The sequence below is a fragment of the Drosophila mauritiana genome, chromosome 2R (genome assembly GCF_004382145.1).
Source record: "Drosophila mauritiana strain mau12 chromosome 2R, ASM438214v1, whole genome shotgun sequence".
In the NCBI taxonomy this organism is placed as follows: Eukaryota; Metazoa; Arthropoda; class Insecta; order Diptera; family Drosophilidae; genus Drosophila; species Drosophila mauritiana.
In genome coordinates this window covers 13,418,745-13,446,578 of record NC_046668.1, presented here as the reverse complement: position 1 = coordinate 13,446,578, position 27,834 = coordinate 13,418,745, and the positions used below count along the sequence as shown (strand labels likewise).

The window sequence follows — 27,834 nt, the reverse complement described above, 5'->3', positions numbered from 1 at the left end:
GAGTGTTCTGTTGTTCGTTCGATTCCCCATCCTTTCTTATTTTTTTTGTTTTTTGTTTGTTATTTTGTTTTGTGGTGTCTACTAAAATGCTGCTGCTTCTGCTTCTCCGATGTTCGGGTTCAGGTGTTGTGGTGGACTAAAAGTGGGTGGAGGGCAGGCATTTCTGTAGAACGGGTTGCGCACCTGCCCCGTGGCCAGACCAATATCCCATATTCCGAGCACCTCTTCTACACCCAATTGATGGGTGTATCTTTCGGTTTCTTTGTGGGGTGGGGGCACCGAATGAATTGGTCTTGTGGCAAACGTTTGGCCTGCGTGTTTCCATCTGCGAGTTGCGGTGGTGCTGGTGCCAACGTCTCCAGAGCTTTGGGCACAGGTACTTATCACAGCCTTCGAGCGCCGCATGCAAATGTCTTTTCTCAAAACACACTCAACATGGTTTCTCCATTTGCGCTCCGTAATAATCAACGTCATATAGTAATAATTACAAGCATAAAATAAAAATAAAACATTCAATAAAACCAAACAGCAACAGCAATGGCCAACGACAACCAATCCTAACGAAATGACAGTCAAGTTCTTCGTGTTTCGTGTTTCCGATGGTGATTAAGAATGATGTATGTCAATCAGTCTAGCTGGATTTGGCTGGGTTGGGTAGTTTCTGGCTGTCATTGATGCTCAGCACGGCTTAGTAAGTCTGCGGATGAGAGGAAAGAGGCGGGCAGGTGGAGAGGTTGTTAGAAATGCGATAAATACAGGTTGTTTCTAACAAGCTGTTAATGATTGGGGAGTGGGAAAATCTCAAGATTGATCTGGATCATTATGGGAAACAGCATAAATTTCGAAATATCTCGTTATAATTATACCAACAAAAAAAAAAGTGTTGGTTGGGGTATCTAGAGGAACTTGTTTCAGGTTTTCAACTTACCACCGGCGGATAGGACATATATTTGTCGCTCATATTGAAGTACGATCCATCTGCTGGCGGCGCTGGCGATGGTGAGGATATGTAGCTACCCTTGATCACCAGGGAGGAGGCGGGCGACGGTGATGGTATGTACAGTCCGTTGGAGATCAGCATGTGATCGTCCTTGGAGCGCATCTGCATGCCCTCGATCATGCCCGTGGCACTGTTCCGCTGACTGTGCCGCTTCGGATTCGGCAGGGTCCGGGTGAAGTCCGGATTGCAGAGCGGATAGGGCGGGGTGCACATGGAGCTCTCCTGGTACTTCGGCGGATACGCCGTTGACTGGATAATGTCCACGTTCTCCACGAGATATGTGGAGGCGGCTGCTTTCTTCTGAACATCCGCCTGCAAAGCAGTGATGGGCAGCTGGTTAGAATTTCGAAATTTAGTCGGTTAGATTTGATTAGTGGGTTAATCGAGCGAAGCACTTACCTTGTAGACAGACTGACTGTCATCCTTGGAGTACACATCATCGTTGCTCGGCTCCGCTTCGCTCTGGGATTTGTTCTGCCGGCGGATCACGAACCAGGCCACTAGGGCAGCATTCAGAACCAACAGAACCATGGCTGCTGAGGTGATTCCAATGATCATCACATTGGGCAGTTCGTCTTTTTCGGTGTACTCCGCCGAATGGGGCTGCGAGCCTTTGCTGAGGGTCAACTTGATATCGGGCATGAATTTACTGCCACCCGCTTCATTGGCGGCCATCACGGAGAAGTAGTAGGTTGCTCCTGGTTTCAGGCCATCAAGGGATATGTTCTGATATCCAGGCTTGGCGTCCACGTACTTGTACTTATCCTCGCCGTGCTGTTTGAGCCGCAGTCGGAAATAGGTCTGCATGCCACCATCGAAGCCGGGAGTCCAGTTCAGATCCACTCCCGTATCACTCACATTGCCCACCCTCAGCTGCAGAGGAGCATCCGGGCGGGAGGGCTTGCTAAACTCCAGGGTGGTACTCGCCTGTCCCAGAGCATTTCGCACCACACACTCGTACTGACCATAGTCATCCGGCGAAGTGTTCTCGATCAGCAGAGCTGACTCAAAGTTCAGGGCATCCACCTGGCGTTCCACACTCTTGAATTTATTGCGCCGCTGCATCTTGAGATCCTTGCCATGACGACGCCAAATGAAACTGGGCTGCGGCGAGGCCAGGGATCTGCAGATCAGCTGGGCACGAACTCCCAAACGGGCGGCATAGCGGGTGAAACCGGGTGAGTGGTCAATTTCAGGGGCAGCTAAAAGGTTTAAAAATATATAAAAAATTATAATTAGCAAACCAATTGATTTTTGCTATTTAAAACTTATAATTAAGCCTTGGTAAAACCACTTACTTTGCACCACCAGAAGTACGTTTTGCGCCGCGGGAGCTCCTCTTTGGTTGTCCACAATGCAGGTGAAGTTGCCAATATCACTGCGCTCCACACTGGCGATCTGCAGCAGGGCGGTGCCATTTTCAAAACTCGATATGGTGCGCGTGGCCAAATCATAGCCGTCGCGGGACCAGCGCACATGAGCGGCCTCTAGCGGGCGGGCCTGAATGTGGCAGGCCAAGACCGCCGGTTCGCCGGCCACAAAACTGCGACCCTCGCTAACCGCCGTAATTGTGGGGGCATCTATGAATTGAGGTGAAACAAATAAAAAATCAGCTCCAGTTTTGAGGGTCAGCTTTGGAGCCAAGTTAGTACTCACATTCCACGGCCACTTGGATCTCCAGCAGCGCGGTGCCCTGGCTATTGAGCGCCTCGCAGATGTAGACACCCGCATCATTGCGACTGAGACGACTGATATTGAGACGAGGTCCGTCGGAGATCAAACGCTGCCCGCTCAGACTATTGCTGCTAATGGGCAGGCCGTCCTTGGTCCAGGTATAGCTAATTACCATGGGGTTTCCGCTGGCCAGCAGCTCCACATGGAACGGCGCTCCCTCAACGCCCACGAAGGTGGTGCTCTGTGGCGTCTCGAATTTGGGGGGATCTGGGGGAATGAGGGGTTTAGGGCATGGTTAGTTGACCTCCCCAAGATATATGAACTATCAGCATTACTCACAAAGTATATCCAAGCTGATGGTTTCGTGAACACTGCGCTGCAGAACCTCGTTGTGACTCTGACAAGTGTAGACAATGCCATCCAGATCCTGGGTTATGTTAACGTACATCTCAAGCGTAGACACCGAACCGCCCCAGAGGCCGGGCCTGTTGGCCAAGTTAAGACCCTCGACGGGAATGCCATCCTTCCACCAGCTAATCTTCGCCGGCGGATTACTAGAGCTGGAGTCACAGATCAGCTTGGCTCGAATGCCAGGCACTAGATTCTTGGGCACCACACTGATCTTAACCGTTTCGGGAGGAACTAAGATGGGAAATAACCCTTTAGTTTCTTATTCCTATAGAAAGATAACCGCTACTTACAATGAACTCCCAATGTTTTGGTGGCAAATAGTGGTATGTCAATAGCTGCATTTTGAACCTTGCACTTATAGATGGCATTGTTATCAGATGCGTTTACCAAAAGTGACAACTCGGAGGTGATTTTACTGTCCACCAGTTTGGAGGGAGCATTAATGATCTTATCGTTTTTGTACCACTGCAATGTCGGTGGAGGATTGCCGCCAGCAGAACTGCACTGAAGTTTCAAAATCGATCCCGAGATAAGGATATCACCATCATTATAGCCCGTCAACAGGGGTGGCGAAGGGGGGTCTGAAAAGGGGATGAATGGGAAAAATAATGAAATTATAATTTAATTACATCTCTCAAGTGCTGCTGATATAGTTTCTCGATAAGATCTCATGTTAGTTAACTGGTGTTAGGGCTGGGAAAACTTACAAAGCACATTCACGGTGTGTGATCCCACCACATTCTGAGTGAGTTCCGTGTTGAGGGCGTGGCAAACGGCGATGAAAGTCCTGCTCTGCGAATCGATGGTCAAGCTGATGTTGGAACTACTGACCCAGCCACCGTCGGAGCTACTGGTCGTCTTATAGGTGCTATTGTCCAGCGGTCTGCCATTTATGGACCAGCTAATCCGGGCCTGAGGATTCGAAGGCGCTGTCACGCAGCTCAGTTGCACGGAATCGCCGACCTTGGCCTGATTGGCGCCGCTCAGATAAACATCCTTGGGAGCATCTGCACAGTGAAAAAATGTTGATATTTTAATCAATCGAAACATTTATCACAAGTCTAGTGTGCCAAGAAAGTATTTAATATAGGCTTTAATGCATATATTTTGTATTTCTACTTAAATTTGCTTTAAAGATAATCCCCGAAAAAGTAAATATGGCTTATGGCTTTGCTTTGGCTGGAAAACTTACATAAGACAGTCAAATTGAGTTCGGCGCGCAGGGGAGTTGTCGCCAGCAGATTTTTGGCCTCGCACACCAAATTAGCCCCATTGTCCTCGGCGGCGGCGGTGAACTTGTAAACGTTCTCCGACAGACGGCCCGAGGTGCGTTGTGGTGAACTGATGGCCACGCCATTTCGGTACCAAGTCAATTGGGCGGGGGGATTGCCGCCGCGGCTACGACAGGCGATTTGAACTTCTTGGCCGCGATGCAGGGTCTCACCCTGGCTGTAGCCCTCAAAGAACGGAGCGCCGGGCGGATCTGTGGGGTTGGCAAAGGGATTTTGGATTAGGAACTCTGCCGGCACGCACACACAAAGGACGACAATCCGGGGTACACTTACAGAGTACGGAGAGCTGCACCTGGGCGCGCATCGGTACATCGGGGGGCAGAGCCTTGTGACGCGCCTCGCAGGAGAACTCCTTGTAATCGTCTTCGGCGCGCGGCTGCAGGTGCAAAGTGGAGCTAGTTGTGAATCGCTTCGGGGCAGTTTGATTCACCGTTACGATGGGGGCTACACGGCGAGAAAATTTGTCATAATTTTGATATTGATTTAAGGCTTTAAAGTTTGTATTATTATTATAGTTTAGTAGCTATGGTGTAAGATGACTTGAACTCACCCGTAGTGACTGGAACTTCGCCCTGGAACCAGACAATCTCCGCCGCCGGATTGGCGTTCTCGGCGATGCAGTGCAGCGTAAGATTCTGGCGCTCCTCCACCTCCACTCGGGCATTCCGGGCATAGCCCTCGATAACGATGCTACTCGGAGCAGCCACTATGCTCAACTTGGCATTGGCACGAATGGCGGGATTTCCAGCAGCAGGACCGACCTGGCACTGGTATTCGGCATCGTCCTCCAGCGTGGCGTTCTTGATCTGCAGATTGTAGGCATTCTGTTTGGCATCCACCAGCACAGAATAGCGTGGGAATCCGGGAATTACCGCCGAGAATCCCAGCGCAAAGCCATCCTTGGTCCACTGGACTTTACCCGCCCGATTGGACACCTCGCAGCGCAGGAGGGTGTCGGTGCCCTCGAGTATCTGCAGATCGTGGGGCGTCAGGTGAAACTTTTGCACAGGTGGGGATGCCACCTGAGCAGCCGGAGTTGGAGCAGTAACTGCGGCCATTACGTGGCAGATGGTCGTAGCTGTACAGAGAGGAAAAGAAGTCGTAGGTTAGTAATTTAAACTTAAGGAATCTAGTCTTAAAGTCTAAGCTCTATCAATTGAAACTAAAACCATATACGATAGGCTATATTATTTAGTGTACTTGCAATTTTGATGGCTAAATACATGAGTTTTTTCTCCGTGTAGAAGCAAACGAGATGGAAAGGAAATTCGCATGGTTAATCGGCACGTTCGACATTTGCGCACGTAGTTTGCCAAGTGCATCGGCAATGGGAACAGTTCAATTGGCATCGAATCGACATGGATGTCGACCTGACAGGGCCCTCAGTTGGACTCGCAATCGGAATCGGAATCGAAGTCAGAGTCATAGTCAGAGTCGGAGTCGGATACGGAGTCAGATGGCGATGGTTACCCAGTTTTACGGCCCACACATAAAACACACATTACTTAAGCGTAAGCCCCGACGACGTCGCTCAGTCACATCGCACTAATTTGGTACAACTTCTTTTATTTCCCCCCACCGATTTCAGTTCAATACGATTCGATTCGATTCGAGTCGTTTCCTTTCCGCTCCTCGACTCACATGTGCCAGCCGGGCAGGGAACTCAACTCTCAGGCTGTCATTGAGACATGGGATGTATATCTATCTATCTGTCCGTCCATGTCCATTGGTCTTTTCTGTTCTCCGCCAGGCAGTTTGACGCTGAATCGGCCCACACCTAGGCTAAAGTAGGTCTACAGCTTGCGGCTCATTAGCATTAAAATGTCTTAGGAAAAACGACCGGGCCACGTTCGATACCAAATTGAGCGGCCTACTCACTCGGGGTATATATGTATGTACAATGTACATATGTATATTTTATGCCCATGAGTGTGTGTCTATTTGTCGTCGACCTAATCAGCATTAGGGCAATCTACATAGGTATATAAAAGCATTGACAACTCACGCACACTGACGCTGATGCGATGGGAAATCGGAAAGTAACTGATGTGTGGGTGCCAGAGAAAGTTCCATTTTCGAACTGCTCCGATCAGGCAATTAAATGGAAGATTATACAGATATATAATAACCTGCTGGCGAATAATGCGCGATTAATCATTTGCCGATCGAGAGCTCTTATAAATTACCCAGCTAAAGACAACTGTCGCCTTGACTGCGTTAGATAATTCCCGCCCAGCTTGGACTAATGAATTGGCCATTTATCAAGCGAAAATCTCTAATAACATTCTTAATTCCCCCTCCCAAATCGAAACAAGTTTAATTTATAATTAATTTATTTCGCCGAACATTGCTCAATTAAACTGGTTTCGGTGCCACTGTGCGCTGCGTGAATCGTGGCCACAAATGCTTGGGCAAATAAACAAAACAAACGTTTCTGTCGTGGACTCCGTCGGCGGATTAATTGATTATTTGTCTGGGAAGACAGCGGACAAGATGGTCTTGAACGAGAAGAAGTGCGGCGGATATGAATTGGGTCGGAACGGAAATGTGGCCGGCATAAAATGGCCCACCCACCCAGTGGCAAAGTTAGTCATTCGTTTTTGAGGGCGCCTCCATTTGCATTCGCTGCCATTTCAGCCGGTTAAAGTTCAAGCAATTAAGCCAAGCGACAGTTGACCAACTCGCCACTGCCAGAACATTTCCTGCGGCAATTAACCAAAACAAAAAAAAAAAGAAGGCAACAAAAAACAGCGCAACTTGACAGGTTTTTGCACTGACAATGACGACAAAAACAGAGAAAACTGAAACCCAGCCCGCTGCAACTTGCATACAACTCATTTAGTGTCATTACGGGAGGAAGACGGGTAGATGGGAAGACGGCTTTATGGTAGATGGGTAGATGGTTATATGGCTACGACACTGTGGGTTTATGGCCAAGAGAGCGGCGAGACGCAGGAGCGACAGGAAAGCCACCCCGCTGGCACGAAGAAACACACAATATACAGAGGGTAATTGTCACACATATGCAGGCCAGGATGGCCAACAAAGAAATCCTTGAAGTGTGACAGTAGGAAGCAAAGAAGCAGCCAGCAAACTAAAAGAAGGAAAGACTACAAAACACACACTCGACTGGGTGAAGTAAGTGCAAAGTAAATGAAAGATGAGCAGCAGGCCGAAAGGCCCAACCGGTTTAGCATTTCATTCATGGGTTTCCAAACCAACCAGTCAGCTATCCAGTCAGCCAGCCATCCAGCCATCCAGCCATCCGTCGTTCTGGCCAGTGGTCAGTGGCCAAGTCGCCGGGAAGTTTGGGTACCCAGGGGCAGCTGTAATTGTCAACTGGTCCCACAAATTGTACGCAAACTAAACTAACTGCCTAACCGCAAAGCGTACGTCCATACTCGATGATGGTGATGGCGATGATGATGACGATGTCGATATGAGGGTTCGAAGGAGCACTTCCCCTACGGATTTGCCTATGTGCCTGCGGCTGAGCCTATGCCAAAGTCGATTCCTGGCCGCAAGCTAAGTGAGTGTGCTGGCCTCAAAAGCCTGCTAATAGTTTTCGAGCTCGGCAGGTCCTGGCCGGAAGCAGGACGCAGGACCCAGAGATGCCTGAATTACTAAGCGACTCCTCGTGCAGAATGTTTGGTCTGCATTTGGCTTTCATTAGCAGCACTCCATTTTCAGTTTCGCAGTTTTCTGCTGAGTTACTGATCGAAAAGGATCGTTTTGAAAAGGAAAAGGATTTTTTCTGTATTTGTTATTATCAGTACCATGATGGAATCGCCAATGTGTGTTTCGCGCATCTCTAACGTGAGTTGTTACGTGTGGCAAAGCCAAGCGAAGCGCAACGCCGGATGTCGCACTAATGGCCAACGCAACGCAATCGCACTCGAAGGTCCCGGCCCGTTTGGGCCCGCTTTAGCCCACTGCCATTCGTGTTGGCCATCGACTTGAGCATCGGGCCTAGATGGCCTGCTGGCTGCTTTGTAAGTTAAACTATCTACAAGTCATTAACTCATACAAAGCCGGCAACTGTCGCAGAGGGTGAGATGGTGAGTTCGAGAGGCTGTGAGGCCTAGAGACACAATCCAGAATCGAGTGCCCAGCCAGCTAGCCAGGGTACGGAGTAAAGTGAAGTGGCCTGGACCAACGCACATTTGGCCCTTTTGTTTTTCCTCTTTCGCTCCTTCTTTTTTTTCCTGCGTGTGCTCAGTCGCTTTCCTTATCGAGACCAGTTTCCAGTTTATTCGCTCACGATGCCAGTTTCTGGTAACTCCAGCGCGTTAATGGAAAATATTGTGGCATATCACAGGAAATCCGGTGAGGTTTTTTCTCGTTCGTTTGCTGTTGCTTTTGGCCTTCTCATGGCACTGGTTGTTGTTGTTGGTGGTGGTGGTGGCGGTATGGTTGTGTGTGCACACTCCTTTTAGCCGGCAGGACACTTAGCCGGCATCTACTCGCTTTGACAAAATTAACGGGCACATAAATCTCCTCTCTGGGTTTTGCGGCTTTGCGTTATAAATTTAATTAAATTTTTTGTTTGCGTTTTGTGTACTTTATCTGCGCCTGTTAACCAATTTTTTTTTGCTTTTTTCGTTTTGCTGGTTCGCTGACTGGCTTGGTAAGTGAACAAATGTCTTTTATTATATTGATTAAAGCGGCTTTTGGTGTGTCAAATTTGTTGTCAGCCATGTTAAGCGCCGGCAAAGTGTTTCAAATTGTTTTAAATGGCAAGGGAAAGGATTTCGGTACGGCCATAACAATTATTTTCCACATGTGCTGTGGGCTGAGTTACGAAGGCAGAGAGCGACTTAGACTTGGCTAAAATGTGAGCCGATCCGATTTTCAGCCGACACATAAGCGGTTTTTAGCCACTCTGACGTCGTTGGGATTTCTGTCTGTCCTCATGGTGATATAAGCCAGATGGTTGGTTGGCAAGGGTTTTAATGAAATTGGTATAAAGAGTGGAATTCTTTTTCAGAATTGGGAGACTTTCCAACAAGGCCAATACCAAAAATTTAAGATGAATTTTGTCGAAAGATCTTAATCTCAAAACGAAAATACTCTTTCCGCTGCCTTCAAGGGTAAGCCAGTTAGTATCTCCATCTCCAACTGAAACCCCAAATTTCGGTGGCTTTGGATGCTCCGCTTATGGCCAAGTTTATTGCTGACCCATAACCGCCTTAATCATCGCCGGCAACCCGCATACCCTCACTTGAGTGTCAACCGACGACCAGTCGGCTTTTAATGTGCGCCCTGGGCACGCTTAATAAATTCACAATAAAACGCATTTGAATCACGCGAATCGAGAGTGTGAGTATGATGGAGGGGAGTGGGGCGGTGGGTCTGGGGATCAAGGAGCCTTAACGACCTCGAAATGTTTGTTTATTGTTGTGCCCCTCCGCATCAGCCGCAGCATCCTGATCCTCCAATTGCCGCATTACCAAGTCTCTGTCTGGGCGGCACAGTGTGTGTTTGAGCACTGATTGAATTATAAAATTTGCAGCTGAACAAATGCGACCCGGTCTGGCCAATATCAAATGCCAAGAGCCGTCAATTCGGACCCATTCGGCCCCATCGACGTTAAACTAATCAACTAATTTGCTATGAACTCTGCGGTCTGCACAAATTAGAGCGTCCAAGAGGCCACACCGATTCCATTTGAAGGCATTAACATTAATTATTTTCTGCTTCATGAGCATTTTAGATGAACACAAACTGGGGGATGGATGGAGATGTGACCCCGACTCTCGAGTGAAGACCCTCCCGTTTCGGGACTTTCATCTTTCGTTAATTAATACAAAAATGTTGCCCCCCCTCCCCCGCGCTCGGTTGTGTCAACTATTTTTTCGGCTATGCCATAGAATATTTTTGAAAATTGTTGCTGCACCGCAAGAGTAAACTTTTTTCCATGCGAAATTGAAAGTATTTTGCGGCTTGGTCAGTTTGGATGCGAATATCTGAATTTATAGCAAGTCGGGAATTTGTCAGGAATGTCAGCTAAAATGTTGAATTAAAGTGTTTGGCAGCGGAAATGCTGCCCGCACAGTATAAGGCTTTAGTAAAACCATACATATATCCACTATTTTCATCCATCCAGCCATAAAAAAAACAAGGAAACATAACGAATTAAATACTATAAAAGCCTGCGTCGAAATTAAACCAATTCGGTGGGGCGGGAAAAATAAAAATCAATTTTTCTCGATGTCGAGTGTAATAAAAACACAGGGAGAACAGTAATAGATTTGATGATTTTATGACTGTAAGCCACTCCGGTTGTCAATCCGCCTCGACCAACCAGTTTTGTCAACTGCCATATGCGTGGGTTAGAAGGTTTTGAACACCCACAAGGCTGAGACAGCAACAAAAACAAAATTTACAAATTTTATTAGTCATAAATTGAAAATCATAAAAACCCCCTTTGGAGCACCTAGCATCTAAGTATATAAAATAATTTAGTTCGAGGAAATGGGATGAAAGGGAAAGTCGAGCCGAGCTCTTCCTTAAGATATGCAAGAAAATATTATTTAGTAGAACCGTAAAACTCGGTGCGGTGATTTCCTGCAAATGGTTAAACTTTTGCTGCCATGGAAAATTAATTTTTTTTTCTCCTCTCCCCCAATATCCTGTAAAAGTTTTCCACACTCTTGGGAGACCCACGAGGGTCTCCACGTCGACGGTTGGCTATTTGAGCAAACAAAATCGGACAAAAGCTGGCCAGAGGTAGTAAAAAACGGTCCAGCAATAGACTCATAAAGAAATCAAAGCCGAAACCAGTTCAAGAGGGGCAAAACTAACTAAGAGAGCCGTCGACACAACCTACGTGCTGTGAACAGGTAAAAGAGATATAGCTATAATATACCTGGCATATACATATGAAAAAAAAAAACTACGGGCTTATGAATGGTAACCGCCATATGAATGGCTCTACAAAGACCACAGAAGACGTGGGCTTTTGCCTCTCAGTTCGCGGCGCATATTAAACTGAATTTAAATTTAGCTAGAGCAGAGCGAGTATGTAAGTTTGTATGGGTATGGCCGAGTCGGATTCGGAGTCGGATCCGTCTGTGTCTGGGTCTGGGCATTTGCGAACCCAAGGCACGCACCTGGCTTTGACTGCTTTCTTGGCTTGGAGACGGCTTAGTTTAATGCCGCACTGAATTGGCCAACGACGGCGATCGACGACGGCTGCACTTGTCGCTTGGCTCAAATGCCAAGAAGTCGCTTGCACCGCTGTCGATTGCACCTCTTGCCCCACTCCGAGCAACTTGCTCCTCGATTCCATGCCCCCGTGCATGTGGCAGCTGCATAATTATAATGTCTGGGCCCCGAGCGGTACATTGGCTGACTTGAGTTGGCTTGTCGGGCCTGTCTCGCCAAAAGGTCAAACAACATATTTTTGCCGTTTTTATTGAAGCTCTGAACTTTGTTTTTGTGAGGCAAAATTAGTTTAGTCGACTCTATCAACATTATGAAGCCCCTAAAAATATGTTCATTAAAAATTCAGTGCGCTATTCGAACGGAAACCCGATTCATATGCTAGCTAAAAATACAAAAATACAGCATTCTAATGAGTGCTTGGAAATTTTACAAAATTAAAAAAAATAAAAATAAAACTTAAAAATCCGTAAATTCGAAATTGCAGAACATATATTCAAACGAACCAACAGAAATGAATTCATGGCTATGCAAATTAATACGTAAAATTATGAGCTCCATAAACTTATACATACATAAATGGCGATTTTGGTTGGCATTTGTTTGATATATATATATATATAGATATAGTTTGATGGCTTTTTGAAGAAAATTACCATTTCCTCTTTTAAAAATACATATTTTGCTATTTTAATCAATAGACACAAGCGATCGTATTTTATGCCATTTATTTTGGCACCCGCACACTTCAGGCCCGGCTTAAACTTTTCTTCTTGTTTTTGTTAGCATTTGTTTAATTTTATTTATGTATGCAGCTAAAAACTTTGCCATTGACTGAGAGACCGACCGTGTGCTCACCCATTTGTTTTTATAAAACTTAATGGTCGGCTGATTGCCGGGCAAAATGTCGGCATTATCCATATAAATGTGTACAAATATGCTTGTTTTTTCAAGAATGCGTTCATTAACTTTTCGAGATTTATGTAGGCAGCGTGTGAACAGATGCGGGCCAACCTCAAACATGGCTGCAATTGTCAGCGGTTCCCATTTGAAAGACAACACAAATTTTTAATGTCGGGGCATAAAACCCATTTTTATTTTGCACTTTTGCCTCTTGATGAGTCCACCAAAAATATACAAAAAAAAACAATACAGAACTACTAAGCCAGTCGAATAGTCACCCAAGAGCCAGAAATTCAAGTTATCTGGCGGCATTTTGAAAAACTGCTCGAGCGTAGCGTTCGGTGCGACTACAACTTCTCTCTTGAAAGTTAGATAATCGAGATACCGCTGCATCGAAACTAGACACTATGGCCAGATTAATGGCTGCGAGCTGATTAGTTTGAGGCCAAGACAAAAGGCTTCACAAAAGGCCAACTCTGTGGGCCGTAATTAAGCAGAGACAACGCAACATGGTGCTTTGTGTGGAGTCCCAGTTTAGTCAGAACATGTAAATTATAGATAAGCTGGCCATTGTGCCCCATGCGCCATGCTCTACATGCCCAGCAACCAAAATGTTCATCTGTCAAAATTAACACCGCCGTGGAGCCGAATCAAATCGAATCAAAAACGCCGCCAGCTATAGGTAATAACACTTTGAGTTCTAAGAGCCTCAGAAATTGGGACAAATTGATTACCTGTACAGCTTCGAAATTCTATATCTGTATATAGGTAAATATATATATATAGGTAAATTCCATCTTTATTATCCTAGTTTGCCATTAAACATTTGTATCTCACGATCCGAACGAGGTATCTTTCAAGCGTTCACTTCAGATACTTTGTATTTTTTCATGTTATCTTTACAAAAACATCCTGTCCCTAGCAATTTGGTATTCTCACACCCTCATCACTCATACGGCTTCTGGGTTATTGTCATTCTATTAACTCGAATCTAAACCATCAATCATCCGTTTGGAGGGCACTCCATGAAAAGTTCGTTAGTGCTAAATATTAACTTTACACTCCCCTCCCCTATCGGCATTTGCAACTGAAAATTGATATATTTCTCACATTGACGCGTCCCATTATTAATTCAGTTTTCAGAAGTCTCATTTTTTTTATTTTTGTGTTGGCCAAAAGTTACCGTACACTCTTGTGGGTTTTCGACCACGTCCCTGGCAGTTTAATTGAGGCAACACGAGAAATAATAAGAGGAAAAAACTCTAACAAAACAAAAAGATACAAACAACTGACGCTGTTCGAAAACAGAAGAAAAAAAAAGAGAAAACCGGCTTAGGCGCGCCTATGTGTTTGTGTTGGCCATCCATCATTATGAAATGTTTGCCAGTGTGGGTAAGTGGTGCACCTGCTCGCATTTTCGACTGGTAGCCCCTATCCAAAGGGGGCTAGGGGTGTATATATCGAGGGGAAAACAGGTCCGGTTCGGACTTGGGTCCTCCTTCATTGATAGTTTCGAGTGCAACTTTCGCATGCGCAAACTGGCCGGACAACATATGCTGACCAGGATCGGGTCCAAATCCAACAACCCCATCTTCCCAGTTAGCAATCCCCAGTTGCCAGTTACCAACTCTCAGCTCCCATCTGCTGCTTCTGTTTTTGCCGTGATTCTGGATCCGTCTCTCCTCAGAGTTTTTTGTCCCCCCTCTCCAGATGGGTATATACTTATTTTTTGTGCGCCCAGCGTAAGTTAATATGACTTGTAGCACGATGATTGCTTCCTGTGCAGTGGAGAGCGGGCAAAGTTGGCTTGAAAAACCCGCTGACAGGCAGCGACATCAGCGGAGCTTCATCAGTTCGCCAGCCTTTTTTTATGAATGAAAAATCGCTCTGTCGCTCTCTCTCGCTCTGCCTCGCCAGCCATCTCTGTCTGCTGGCGGAAGTTATAAATTAATTGAGTAAATATCGATTCGCAGACATATATACTCGTATGTACATATCCCACATAGGCAAACACACACACACACACACACACAGTTGGCTGCGATGTGTAGGGCTTGTTAATTGGCAGCACTTGCAAAGCAAGTCACAAAACACGGAGCATTCAACTCCAGCCACTATTTGCATAGTCAAATTGGCAATCGAGTTTAGAGGAGCTGTTTAGCAGTCGGCGTATCCGATGAACGAGATTAATGACCATAGAAATCGCATATTCAATTGCCCATCGAGGAGGGTTCTCACTCGGCTTTGATAATTTATTGAAAGCGCTTCTCGAATGCATTTTTTCCACTCCCGCCACCCCTGCGTAATTTCATGTAATTCGCATCGCATTTTATGGCAGTGCTTTTTTTTTATGACACTGGCAATACGCTGGCCGTCAGCTTAGGCTAAACTTAATTAATTACCAGGCGGCGTTATATGCCAATTATTTACTCATCCCCTCCATGAATCGCGGGTTGGCAAGCGAGAATTTATGGCTAAATTGATTTGCTTCTTATCCGTAATAAAACAATAATTGCTAAGTAGGCCGCTTTGGTGGTCAATCTATTTCAATTGGCTTACCGCGATAGGCATTTGAAGAGACTTATAGTTTCTTATGGAGTTGGAATAGGGTTGATCTATAGTTAGTATGTTTGAATAGTTTTAGAGCAGCATTTATGAAGCTAATTTCAAGCTAATTTCGTTTTTATTGGCAAGTAAATTGCTTCGATGGTTAATCCTATTAAATAGGCTTCCTATGATGCATTAGAGATCTTAAGCTAAACTTAAGCTTGCAAGTAATAAAATCAGTTTCGTGGGGTTTCTAAAGATTTAACATAGAAATTGGTAGGAAGAAAGCTACACATAAAAGGTTTAATCTTTAGTTCATTGCCTCTTTCGCCTATGAAATCGCTCGCGAATCGCAGTTATTTCTGCACAGTTTCAATGGAGAACATCTTTAACTTCGCACGTTACACATCTTTAACCCAATATCTTTTTATGCCTGCTCCGTGGCGACTGTATCTTTTTCGAGATCTGAAAGAGCGCGTCATGCATAATTGCATATATCAGATACAAACACCTAACTGTACACACATGTGTGCATGCACATATGTATGCAAGTATGTATATGTATGTTTGTTTGTATATTTGTGTTTGCTCGTTACTGTCGCGTCATAAGGAGCGACAACAATTGCTGTTGCAGTTGCAACTTGTTTGCTACCTGCCGTTGACGCCACCTAACTGTCAACTTTCTTTTTTCGCCACGGGTTCATGTAATTACAGGGAGCTGGCTATGTGTATGTGTGTGTAAGTTTTACTTGCATGCAATTAGCATAAAAAATATCAACACAGTTTGCATTTATATAACGCTACAAATTATGCATCATTGAAGCTGCCACCGCAGCAGCAAACTGCAATGACGTTGAATAATGACCGAAAATGCAATGGAAACCCGGCTGTATATCCACCAACCACCAGCAGCAACCACCCACCCATCCGCCATCCCCTGCCATCACCGTGAAGTGGCAAGCAAGCTGGCAGTCAACAGTTCGCCAGCGGAAAACAGAAAACAGAAAACAGCCAATAGGCCCAGACACCGCAACCTCGGCTCCATCTGCATCTCCATCTGCATCCCCAGCTCCATCCCCAGCTCCATCATCTGCTGGCCAAGACTGGTTGGCAAGAGGGCGGGGTCCTCGTGCTGATGTAGGAGTATCAGCTTGTACGAGACGTCGACGTGGTAGGTGCCACTGACACCTTACGCACACCCACTTCCACTTCCAGATGGAAAGCCAAGTGCGATGAGCACGAGCTGACTATGGGATATGGTAAATAAGCAGTACATGGTGTCACTACATCACCAAGATTAGCAAGAACTGGTCAACTGTTTTGCACTTACCACGCCTTTATATTAGCAACTTGCCTCACGTGATATACATAATTCTTAATGGGTTAATGTGACAATATATTATAGGGATATATCGTCTTTACATTCAAATTCTTACACAAAACAATAGAAATACAAATACTTAGTTTCAAACACGAAAATAGGGTCAAAGATGTAAATTAGAAAAAATTCAAATTTGTCATAATTTTAGCAACTTATGCCATATCTCATCCAGAGAAGGTATAAAAGCAGTCGCCTAATCATGATCGTTAGTAGTTCTCAAAATGAAAGTATTCATTGGCCTGGTTCTGTTGACGGCTGTCGCTTCGCTGTCATCTGCTTTATTCGTGAGTATTAGTATTTTGTAGCTTTTAAATTGTAACACATTTTTATATGAATTTTCTGCATTTCATAGGAATCTGAAGCAAGGGAATGTGCTAAAAAAAACTGGGAATTACCCCAGATTACTTCGAAAATTTTCCGCACAGCAGTCGAGTGAAGTGCTTCTACCACTGCCAAATGGAAAAACTTGAAATAATTGCCAATGGTGTGGTAACTCCATTCGATTTGAAAGTACTAAACATATCACCGGAGAGCTATGATAAGTATGGTGTAAAGGTAAAACCCTGCCTCAAACTATCGCATCGCGACAAATGTGAGCTTGGTTATTTGGTGTTCCAGTGCTTGAAACGGGAATTCAACTTGTAAAATTGTATCTGAACGTGTTTAAAATACATTGAAACATTAGATATAATATCTTTGATAACACTACATTGTTTGAGTTTCGAAGTGCAACATAAAGTGTGCAACACAATAACACCGATACAACTTGGATTTTAAGAATGACACCAGGTGTACTAGAAATACTTTCCAAACTTACGCATTTTAGTTACTCTTTTTAAACTTTTCAGCAGAGCGGAACATATACTTATTAATAAAATCAATTTTTTCAGCTTGTTAAAAGAAACATGAGTGACGCTTAAAAATAATCATAAAATCACACGCATAATACCTAATCACCATTGGCCCTAAAATCAGAATTAGCTATGATAAGCAACGATTATGATCCGACATAAACGTAAAGAACAACAATATCAATTACATGAGCATGGCTCATCCGTAAAAATCCGCATGCCCTTCCCCATGCGTGTAGATACACGAGTGGGATGTGAGGTGCCCTGCACCACCGACGCAGCACCACACACCCACCTACAAACCACCACCCACCACCCACTGTCGATGTGTGGCACGCATGAATAGACAGCAGGCGAGCTTTGAAAGCGCATTCGCATTCACACTCATGCTGGAAATCGCATTCTCCGGCGCTGAGTTTTCACTCACTTGACGTGCAAAGTACTGCGAAAAAAAAAAAACGCAGCGCCGTAAAAACAGAATATGTTTGTAGAAAACAAAAACATAGGAAAAACATAGGAAAAGCCAGAGGAAGAGCAAAAAAAATTGGTTCAATTTAGCACAAAGATGGGAGGGAAAGTGGGGTTTGCTTGGGGAACCATGGGCCTATTGAAGACCCGACTCTTCAGTTGAGAAAAGCAAACAACGACAACTCGTTAGCACGAATTTCCAGCGGGTGGGTGGTTGGGTGTTTATTCGAATTGGCGGGGAGTGTCAACGCCTTTTAAATGGGCAGCTTTTTAGATTTTTAGCTTTTTAGCTCTTTTTGGCTACAATGGTTCTCATGGTGGAACAGGAAAAGCCACTCCACTCCAATCCACTTTGTTCTTGTTCCGTTTTTTTGGTTGCTGATACTCTTTGGCAAATTTTCATAAACTCTTATTTATTTTTACAGCACAAAAGAAAATGTTGAAGCAGCCAGCGAGCAAAGAAGTTGCGAGCAATTTTCTGCTGCTTTTCGGTTGCTCATTTTCGGCTTGCTGGCGGAAGTGAATTTGCACAAAAAATAATAGGCAACATGTTTTGCGCTTTTGACCAAAAACTGCCAGCCCAAATAGAAATGTTTACACCAACCGACAAATAAATACTGCTTCAAAAAGGAATTCAGCTACTATGGAGTAGGAATTGTGCATAAGCCAAGTTAACAAAACAGCAAGATGGCAGCACATTTTGTATTTACATAAAAACAAATGACCAGCATTTTGTGTTTGGGGTCGCTACTTTGGCATCCAGCAGATGCGGGGAAATCCAGGGACAAAGTCTGCGATGGAAAGAGCGTTTCGCAAATGAGAAGTTACGAACGGGGTTGTAATTATGCGGCACTTTCCGATGCAGATGCAGGCTGATAAATATACCTATATATAGGTATGTACAAATATATCCCGCCAAGGAATGCAATTTTCTTGGGAAAAAGCTGCAAGCATGAGGTGGCAAAAATGCAGCCTTTTTTTTAGGTGCTACCAAGGCTGCAGGGTTAATCAGATGGGGAGTTTATCAAAGCCAAGTACTAAGAACTAAAACAAAGACGATTTATTTATTATGTCCAGATATTCCTTTTAATTTTAAGGCATTTAAGCTTATCAACTTGATCTTATTCACAGTTCTGCATGTTTTTGCAGTTCAATTCGCCGCTCCTTTGGAAAGTGGAAAATATGAAAGGGCAAACCCTCGTAATAAGGTGAGCACTTGGGCCCAATGATACCTTGGAATCCATCCAAATGGAGCACATACATCACATCGCCTCTCCAGTCCGTTCCGTTCTGTCTGGCCAAATGCGGTCAGTTAGCAAGTTGAAGAGCCGCCTTATGTAGGCTAGTACCAACATCATTTGCTCTTTATGGCTTAGAGTGCTGGTACGCAACCCATAACCCGTTCGTCATATAATTTGCACTCATTTTTTTAACTCCTTTCTGCGTGCTTTTTTGCCGCTTTTAATCAGAGCAAGTGGCTTTAACACACTAACTACATACATATGTGCTGGCCAAGTGGCAGTAGTTGGGCAACCGATTAGCTTGGGCTTAAGCCCAAGTAAGTTCAGTGCACTACGATTCAGTATGCCGTTGAAGGATTTATGCTGAAAAGTTGTGTGCTAACACATTTTAGCTGCGGCATTAAGCCAAATCGGGTTTTAAGTCCACACTGTTTGCCGAGGTTTTGCAGCCCTAATTCAATTTGCCTATGTAAATCGTCTGCGGATTATAAGCTGACAGTACATATGGACGGATATCTCTGCGACTACGAGCTCTCAATGTGGGTAAAAGAGATTTGTGAATTCCGCACTCTCCTCCGGCGGCGCCTCAAACCACATCCTCAATTTTCAGGTTGTGCCACAAAAAGAGACGAGGCAAAAAAAAAAGTGTGGATATGTGCGGGCATGAAACTAATTTCGTATGTTGGTGAATGAAAATTTTTGGAGTGTGCCCAGGCAGGTGTGTTTCGTCTTTAAGCAGCTTGCAAACTTCGCTTCCCTTATTTTTTTGTATTACTTAATTATTTTTTTGTGTTTATTTTACCTTTTGGTCAGCGGTTTCTTGGCGCTCTTTTGCCTTTTGCAGCTGTATGGTCTGTATTAATTTTCGACGCGTGCAAAACCTTGTATTTATATCCTGCATTTTCCGTATATGCGAGTTCATCAAGGGGCAGGTGCTTATAATGCCACAAGGAAGTTAGCTCCTTGCAAGGATCTGGCTAACCTGTCAGGGTTGTCTACTCCTAATTATTTGCGGCGGTTTTTTTTTTTTGTTTGACCAACATGATTTCAGTGCTAAGTGTCGAAGTTCTGCGAAGTTTTTCGTCATTTAGCAAGACTATTTACATATATTTCGAAGAATTATGGCTATTTAAGCGGCTTAAATCGTTAATTAGTGTTTTCACGCACAATTAAGGGAGCACAATTGTACATAATAAAGACACTTATCGCTTAGTCATGAACACTTTTCACATGATTTATGGTCGATTTTTTAGCATCGCTTACTATTTTCATACCACCATTTCACAGCTCGATAATCAAACATTTTCAATGCTCACTAATAGATTCGTCCAGCTGCATTGGGAACATCCAAGATAATAATGCTTGATCTTTCGATTTACAGACTACTCTAAATAATGCCATTTTCCTAAACTGATTAAAATTGATTGCTTTTCGGAATTCATTGTAAAAGCAAATTGTAAATAATTAAATAAAGCGTGTAAAGATTCCTATAAAATATTTATACACCGAACAGAATCATTATTCAAATTTTCATTTTAAAGGAAACGATATATGTAAGTTGTAACCTTAGTAATCGTGAATATCAATAATTGAGGCAACTTATTCGATAGGACGAGCGAAAATTCCTATAAAAGATGACTGCTATGCAGTTGACTGCACTCTTTAAATTCAGTCTCCAAAATGATCAAGTTGTTTGCCGTGGTAATCTTGCTGACCGTGAGTCCGCCATCGTCTTACTCTACTCTAGTAAGTAACAGCAAAGTTTTAAACTAAAGGCAATTATAATATTCCGATATTTATTAGGTAGACGATGTGTATAGTTGTATACGGTTTCAGCTTAAGGCATTAAAATTCCTTGTGGGTTCAAAGGATATAAATTTCCAATGTGTTGGATTATGTGCATATGATATTATCAGAAATGTTACACCGATTGATCTACCTAAAGGCACGGAACCCGAAATATGTCATAGCATGAATGAATATGGCAAATGTAAGTACGCAGATGGATTACGAAAGTGTCTTCCACCGAAATTAGATGAAAGATTCTGGAAAGATCTTTTCACACGAATATAAACTTTAAAGTATTATAACTTTGGTACAATAATGTAATAAATCTCGGTTCATAAAACAATAATTTAATCTTTGACTTAGCGCCGCTGTCTTTTCTCCTTCCTGAACTCACAGTACGCTAATGAAGAATTCTTAATGCACACTAATAGATTCGTCATGTAGCATTAGAAAAAACAAACAGATAGTTCGGTTTGATACAGATACAGATACAGGCAGTTAATAGATACACGCTTTGAATGCAACATAAACTCTTAACACTCCGCAATTAGCACTCGACAAGTGCACGAATTTGAAATGGTAACTTTTAACTTCATTCAAATTTGAAATGCAAATAGTATTCAATTAACAGATGAACAAATACCGACAATAAAACTCAAACTATGCGAGACAAAAGCGCCAACTTTGTCATCCCAGTAGCGAAGGTAAAAATAATTAAAAAGCAAAGGAAACAATGTTTGTCAGTTAAAGTGCCGGTCCGGTTCGGTTTGGTCTCCTCACCTTTCCCATTCTGCAACTCCCTTACCACCACGAAGTGATGGCAAAAATTAAATTATGTGTGCCACAAAGTTCGCCTGAATTATGTCGCATAAATCAAATAAACAGCAGCCGAAGCAGGCGGAAAAAATAAAAGTTGAGGCTGCAGAAATTGTTGAGGAAAATAACTGAAACTGTGAAAAAATTTATACGAAAAACTTTTTGCATGTAAAAGCTTGGTAGCTAGCTAGCTAACTGGCTAACTGGGTGGCTATATGGCTGGATGGCCGAAAGGAGGGTTTGCGGCGTTTGGTGGGCGACCCGTGTGTTAAAGCAACACTTGGCTGTGGCAAGAAAATTATTCTCTACATCTATTTGTTGTGAGGCAAAAACCGCAGCAGCAGCAGCAGCAGCAACCACCGCAGTCGCCGTTGACTGGGTAAGCGAAAAAACAAGTGTTTAAATGTCAACGGCAAACAAACTAAAAATCGCTGGCAAAAACCAAGCAGCCAGCAAGCAGACAAAGGAGTATCTAGACATAAAGCCATACTGCCATCCCCCTCCAAATCGCACACCACATTTCATATGGAAAGATACGACTGCCACTGGAGGAGTCCCCTTCTCCAAGAGACTCATCTTCCTTTTGTGTGCTCTTGTGTTTGTTGGCCCGGGCGCCAAATGTCATGAACTTTTGCCGCAGACATTTTGCAAGCGGTCATCTATGAGCTACATTTCGGATTTGGATTCGTATTCGGATGCGGCGGCTCATATGTTTTCAATTTTTACTTTTCGACGATAACTCACCCAAGAGCACTGCAAATGTCAGAGTTATCCAAAACTGCATCTTGTAGGTTGCTTGATTGTTGGAATTTGTTGTAGACTTGCGACACACTCACTCACTCACTCACTTGCTCACTTTAACTTGTTTACAGATTGTTATGTTTTGTATCTTTCGGGTTAATAACAAGCTCCAGCCAATTCTAGGCTTGGCCGCACTTTGCAAGGCATTTCGCAGAACATATTTTCCAAGCACTTATTTCCCACTAGCAGTATATGCGAGCTGTCTGCGATTTATTAAATATCCATCAAGTATTTATTTATTTATTTAGTTGCTCGTAATATTTTCGTATGTTTCGGCGCAATAACTTTGAACTATAAACTCGCTACTGGAGAGCCACACCAATGTTTGTCAACAGAGACCACGCGCAGACCGACCAAGACTAAACGCAAAGTATCTGTATCTTTTAGCTGGCAGGTCCAAGCGCGGCTCACAAGAGATGGAAGCGAACTCGAACATTGGAACCCACTTCAAAACGTTGGCATCGAACTTATACAGAGAATAAACATAGTAACAGGTTCATGTCACCGCTAGGGCAGACATATAAGATACAATATATGCTTTATAAGTAAAACAGGTCTTATATTTTTTTATTATTTTTTATGTTAAAAATACATTTCAGAAATAAAAACATGTTTATTTAAGCTACAAAATTACAGTTTCCGTCTTCAGGGACTCTTTCATATTTATTCTACAATTTTCCTATGTACATGCCTGGTATCTAAAACCATTTGGATTTTTGCAGCCCGCACTCGTATCTTTTAGAACAACTCGACTTCGTTTTTCCCAGTTATGTTCGTGAACCAATCGTTCATTCTCTCACAGCATTCACTGCTTCGGCGCCAGAGAGGTTTGTGACTCTGCTAATTTTGCAGAAGCACTCTTATAAGGATACATCTGTAAATGGCTGAATGGGACTTCGAAGAGTGGCGCCACCAAACTAATTTGAGTCGCATACATATAAGAGCTGTATAAGCACCATTTCGAAGCTGAATGCTCTGTAGAAGAGGTAGTGCCAATAAGAGCTGTATAAGAGTTTTGTATACGAGCTGGACTTAGCAGAGTCGTATAAGTTGGATTTTAAGAGTTGTACTCCTTAGGTAATATTTAAGAGTGGGCTTCAAACTTTTTCGAAGTGTTTGTTGTTGTCTCGAGTGTTGGGCTTTTGGTTATGAAAGTAAAAGTATTTCAAGAGCTGCGGGTGTGAGGCGCAAACTTCATTGAACAGCCAGCAAAAACAAAAATATATATCCTAGAAGTTTTCGACTTAAGTGAAAGTGCCAGCAATGAGATGAATTAGAAAAAGTTTATGCCGGCTGAAATATTTGAGTAATAGGAAATGAATTGACCGAGATTCCGGATTACTTAGATTGTGTATCAAAAGTTATGGCGCAGTGCGAAAACACATTCAAACAGCTCATAATCCAGTTAAGATTCGGGTCGAGAAATAATATAAATGCGAATGTTTTGGGTAAATTTAATTAAATTCGGTTTACATTTTGCCACTTGCACAAAATGTTAATAGTTCATCAACAGCAAGTTAAACATTTAAAGTCGAACAGGGCTCTGCACTTTGGAAATTCGAATTTCGATTGGGGTAACAAACAGAAATTGACATGCACTCTTATGGTCGAATATCTCTACCATATGATATTTCCGCCAGCTGGATTTTATTTTCAAATTAATTAAATACCTCGCACATCTCGAACAACACAAATCGCAATGCACTCGAGTTTTGCTTTTGCAGCTGATGAATCGCAATAAAATGCACTTCAATGCGAAAACAAAAATCGTTTCTGAAAAATTGAAGCCAAAGCAAAGGCCCCTCCTCGATATCGGTGGAAAAAATAGCAAACAAGTTGGAAAAGAATCAACAAATATGTTTGTTTGCCTGTGCATCTGAATAATAAAAATACTACGCCATCGAGGTGCCAGGGAAATATATATACGTATCAAGGGCAAATAACTACCTCATGTTTCGAGCAATCGGAGATGGTTTATGCACTTATTTAATAAAAATTGCCAGCACCCATAATCCATTTATGAAAATTCAGTGCACGCAATTTTTGACTGTGACAATATATAGTATGGTTGATCAAAACTATACCCAGTGATACAAAAGATTTCGATGTATAAATATAGCAGAAAACGATTATCATAATATATCCATGAGGACGGATTATGATTATGATTCTCTCGACTCTTGACGTGTGAAATGAGCTGGCCAAGGACAGCTAACGGGACTGGGGGATATAGCGTATAGATACAGTCTGAATAATGTGGTGGCTCAACTAGTGCACAGGCTGGCTTTATTAATGGCTCATAATGACTTAAGTGAAATTACTGAAGCGTAACTGGCCGTGCTCGTCGCTATCTCACCATCTCTCTCACTCATCCGTTCGTGCCATCTCTTTCCGCCTAGCTGGCCCATTTTAGCTGCAACCATAAACGGCGAGAATTCCCACGCGGCATTTAATATTCTGTTGCCCGAGTAAATTTTACCCCGTCCCCGTGAACCCACGAAACCCACCCTCCGTCGTTTTGACCCGGCTAACATGTTGCTTCTTCCTCTTGACGTTTCTTGTTGTAGTTGTAGTTGCTGTTGCTGTTGTTGTTAGTGCTGCTGTGCAAGTTGTTAAGGTCAGTTCATATATTATGCTTTGCCGTGGAAAAGGTGCCATAAGTCTGCCACCATGTGCAGGGTGGTATACAAGTAGTTTTTCCCCCGAAGCCTTTGTCTCTTTTCACTTTTCTCGTCTCGTCTGCTCTGCTTAGTTCTGTACTGTGCTGTCCATGGGGCAACTGTTGCCTACTTTCCCGCTTTTCCATTTTCCCTTCTGCTTTTGTTTGGCTCCCTTTTGCCTGCTAATTAAGCGAAATTTTGCGTAATAAGCTTGTCTGTAATTTGCGCCATCTTTCTGCCTTTTCTTTTCTGCCATTTTGTGCGTACGTGTGTGTGTGCGCGTTGCCATTTTCCTTTTGGCCATTCTACGGTTTCTGTTAACTGTCATCAAGGTGTTCATTGACTTTGTTATTATACCTCAATGAATTTCGTGGAGATAGATGGCAGGCAATTTCGGCACTGACTTCCCCAGAAAAGTTACTCAAGCTCAAGTTGGGGTAAGTCCATCGATTAACTGGTCTCCCAATTATGTCTATGTACGGTAAACTAATTAGAATTGATTAGCATAACAAAGCAAAGCCCGTATAAGGATATTCCAATACTGAATAATCTAGCATTTAAAACCCATTAAAGGTATGAGACTGGGAGCTATTGTGGCTAAGTATTAACTGATCAATCTGGTAATTAACAAGGCTTCAAACATTTCGTAATAATAGAGGGCAAAATTGGTTTTGGTGCTTTGCTTTGGCGTCTGTTTGGATTTAACAATAGTACATGCAAAATGTTTGTTTAATTGTAATGGCACCAGGATATATGAGCAATTGTTCAGTAAATGGATAAACCGATTGGTATTAAACATATTTTGCAAGTAATGCAAGCAAAAAGTGAAGTTTTTTTTAATATTTCATTAGCTTAAAGCCCAAATCCCATTTATGTTGGCGCAAAAAGCATTTTCCAGCTCCATTCACACGCCAGCAGCACCGCAGTGAACCCAAATCCGAAAGATACTCATATGCACTTCAATTCCGAACCAACAGCTCTCCGCTAATGTGTGTGGCTCAAATACCTGTGCCAATGTTTGCCACTGATAAGTGCGCATTATTTACGCTACGCCTAACTCGGTACACGCATAATTTCATCAAAAATTCACACCGCCAGCCAGGAACAACAGGATGAAAAAAATTATGGAAAAAAATAAAAAGAATGCAGGGAGCTGGGCACAAAAAATGTAGATAATCATATTGTGAAATTTTTAACACCTGCTGCTTGTTGTGGTTTCGTTGCCCTGCCATTTTGAGTGGATATCAAGCGAAATAATAAAGGCATTATTTACACAGGCATGGCAACAAAAAGCCAAAATGTCATTACGCACACACACGGGCGGGTGAGTTGTGTTGGTGTTGTTTCAACACATGTAAACAAAACCATTGAATTAAACCGAAAATTAGCATCGATTTAAGTCAAGACCGGGGGTATTATCCCCATGGCTTACCTATGCGACCCCCCAAAACCCTTCATAACCCTCATATCCCTCATGCCCGCCAAAAACTCGCCACGACTTAGCCCGCTTATCAGTTACGCCAAAACCCGAGCAAGAAACACAAAACCCCGGGCATCCCCTCTAACGAATAACACCTCGCCCAGTTGGGCTTTAAACAAATTTTGAGCATAATTTAAACATGTGTTGCCAGCCCGCTGCTGCCTGCGCGAACTGACTACGAAACCGCCTACACGGCGTATACGTATGTACACGCTGCGTATGCTTAATCCCTTTTAATCCGCATTTCGGCAACGTGTGTGCCTACATAACCCCAAACAGGAAAACAGGAGGAGCCGGAGAAACACAACAACAACAAGGACATCCCCTCGCCAGGAGCAGCAACAACAGCAACAAGAACAACAACAACAGCAGCGAAATGCAAATGCAAATCACGCCGCAGTCACTGATAAGGTAACCTCGTATCTCCTAACCAGACTGTCCTCGTTTCTCCCCTTCTATTTTTTCCGGATTTTCAAGTGGTTTCGCGACTTGTCGTTCCCGGATGTGTCAGCCCACAAAGATCCTTGATAGATGCGAGCGCAAACTAGAGTGTGTATGCCCAACAACTGAGAGCTGAATGGCAATCCTTAAACAGAAAATCACACAGGTTGCCAGTGGTATCTATGGTAAAAGTTGTTCGGAAAAGTGGGCACTTATTATAGGCAAATATTTGAGAAAACATACTCATTTGCCAGTGAACTTGGTGCAGCAAAGATACAAAGATACTACTCCAAATCGATTGGCTGTAGTTTAGGATGCACTTTTACATGACATCTGATTGGTTTTTAATAACATTTATAGCTAATATTATGTACTATATAAAAACTAAAATTGTAAAAGTTTTGACTCTTTTTGCATTACTTTTTCATTTTTTATTACCATTTGCCTTACAGTAAAGCCATAGAAGTATAACATTTAATTAACTGAAAACCTCAAAAGGTTATTTAAACTCCATGTTTGCCAGCAATGATCAGTGGCAAAATAAAGGTATTTATCTGACGAATGCATCTCGCATTTATAGCTTGTCTTTTCATCCGTCTGTCTAAAATCAATGGAAGGGAAAAGTAATATTCCTGTACTTCCCCCTTTTTGCGAGCAATCAGCTTTTAGTTTGCTTTGACGCACTGACAATTTGGATGGGGACTTGCCAGCAAACATTTTATTCCGTTGCATTTACTTGGCAAATTTAATATGTGCAATATTAATTTTCGTCATAAAAAAGACTTTTGTGAAAGATATGGATACATTCCCTGGCCGAACGTCATAAATGTTGCACATGCAGGACACACGAAGATGGAGAATGAAAATGAATTGGAATAGAATAAAATGAAATAAAATAAAATAAAATGTAAGCCTG

General features: G+C 43.2%; 3 protein-coding genes across 4 annotated transcripts; 2 read left to right on the top strand and 1 right to left on the bottom strand.

Annotated features, from left to right (window-relative positions):
• Nucleotides 1-22,705, bottom strand: LOC117136151 (nephrin). Of its 2 annotated transcripts, none has more exons than XM_033296870.1 (12): nucleotides 22,281-22,705; nucleotides 4,928-5,455; nucleotides 4,651-4,821; nucleotides 4,278-4,568; nucleotides 3,793-4,092; nucleotides 3,376-3,666; nucleotides 3,014-3,316; nucleotides 2,657-2,941; nucleotides 2,299-2,580; nucleotides 1,400-2,202; nucleotides 929-1,333; nucleotides 1-697 (listed from the first exon to the last, which is right to left on the bottom strand). In XM_033296870.1, the coding sequence occupies exons 1-12, from the start codon at nucleotides 22,318-22,320 to the stop codon at nucleotides 689-691; spliced, it is 3,708 nt and encodes a 1,235-aa protein (XP_033152761.1). In that variant the 5' UTR covers nucleotides 22,321-22,705; the 3' UTR covers nucleotides 1-688. The 2 variants fall into 2 exon arrangements, with proteins under 2 accessions (XP_033152761.1, XP_033152762.1); XM_033296871.1 differs by having other exon boundaries at nucleotides 929-1,312.
• On the top strand, nucleotides 16,481-17,063 carry LOC117136153. Its single transcript, XM_033296872.1, is given in 3 exon segments — nucleotides 16,481-16,656; nucleotides 16,725-16,748; nucleotides 16,751-17,063. Coding segments are annotated over 3 exon segments (354 nt in total). The 5' UTR covers nucleotides 16,481-16,593; the 3' UTR covers nucleotides 17,018-17,063.
• On the top strand, nucleotides 20,582-21,066 carry LOC117136154. Its single transcript, XM_033296873.1, has 2 exons — nucleotides 20,582-20,678; nucleotides 20,736-21,066. Exons 1-2 carry the CDS (start codon nucleotides 20,613-20,615, stop codon nucleotides 21,003-21,005), a joined length of 336 nt encoding a protein of 111 aa, XP_033152764.1. The 5' UTR covers nucleotides 20,582-20,612; the 3' UTR covers nucleotides 21,006-21,066.
• Nucleotides 22,706-27,834: the final 5,129 nt, after the last annotated feature.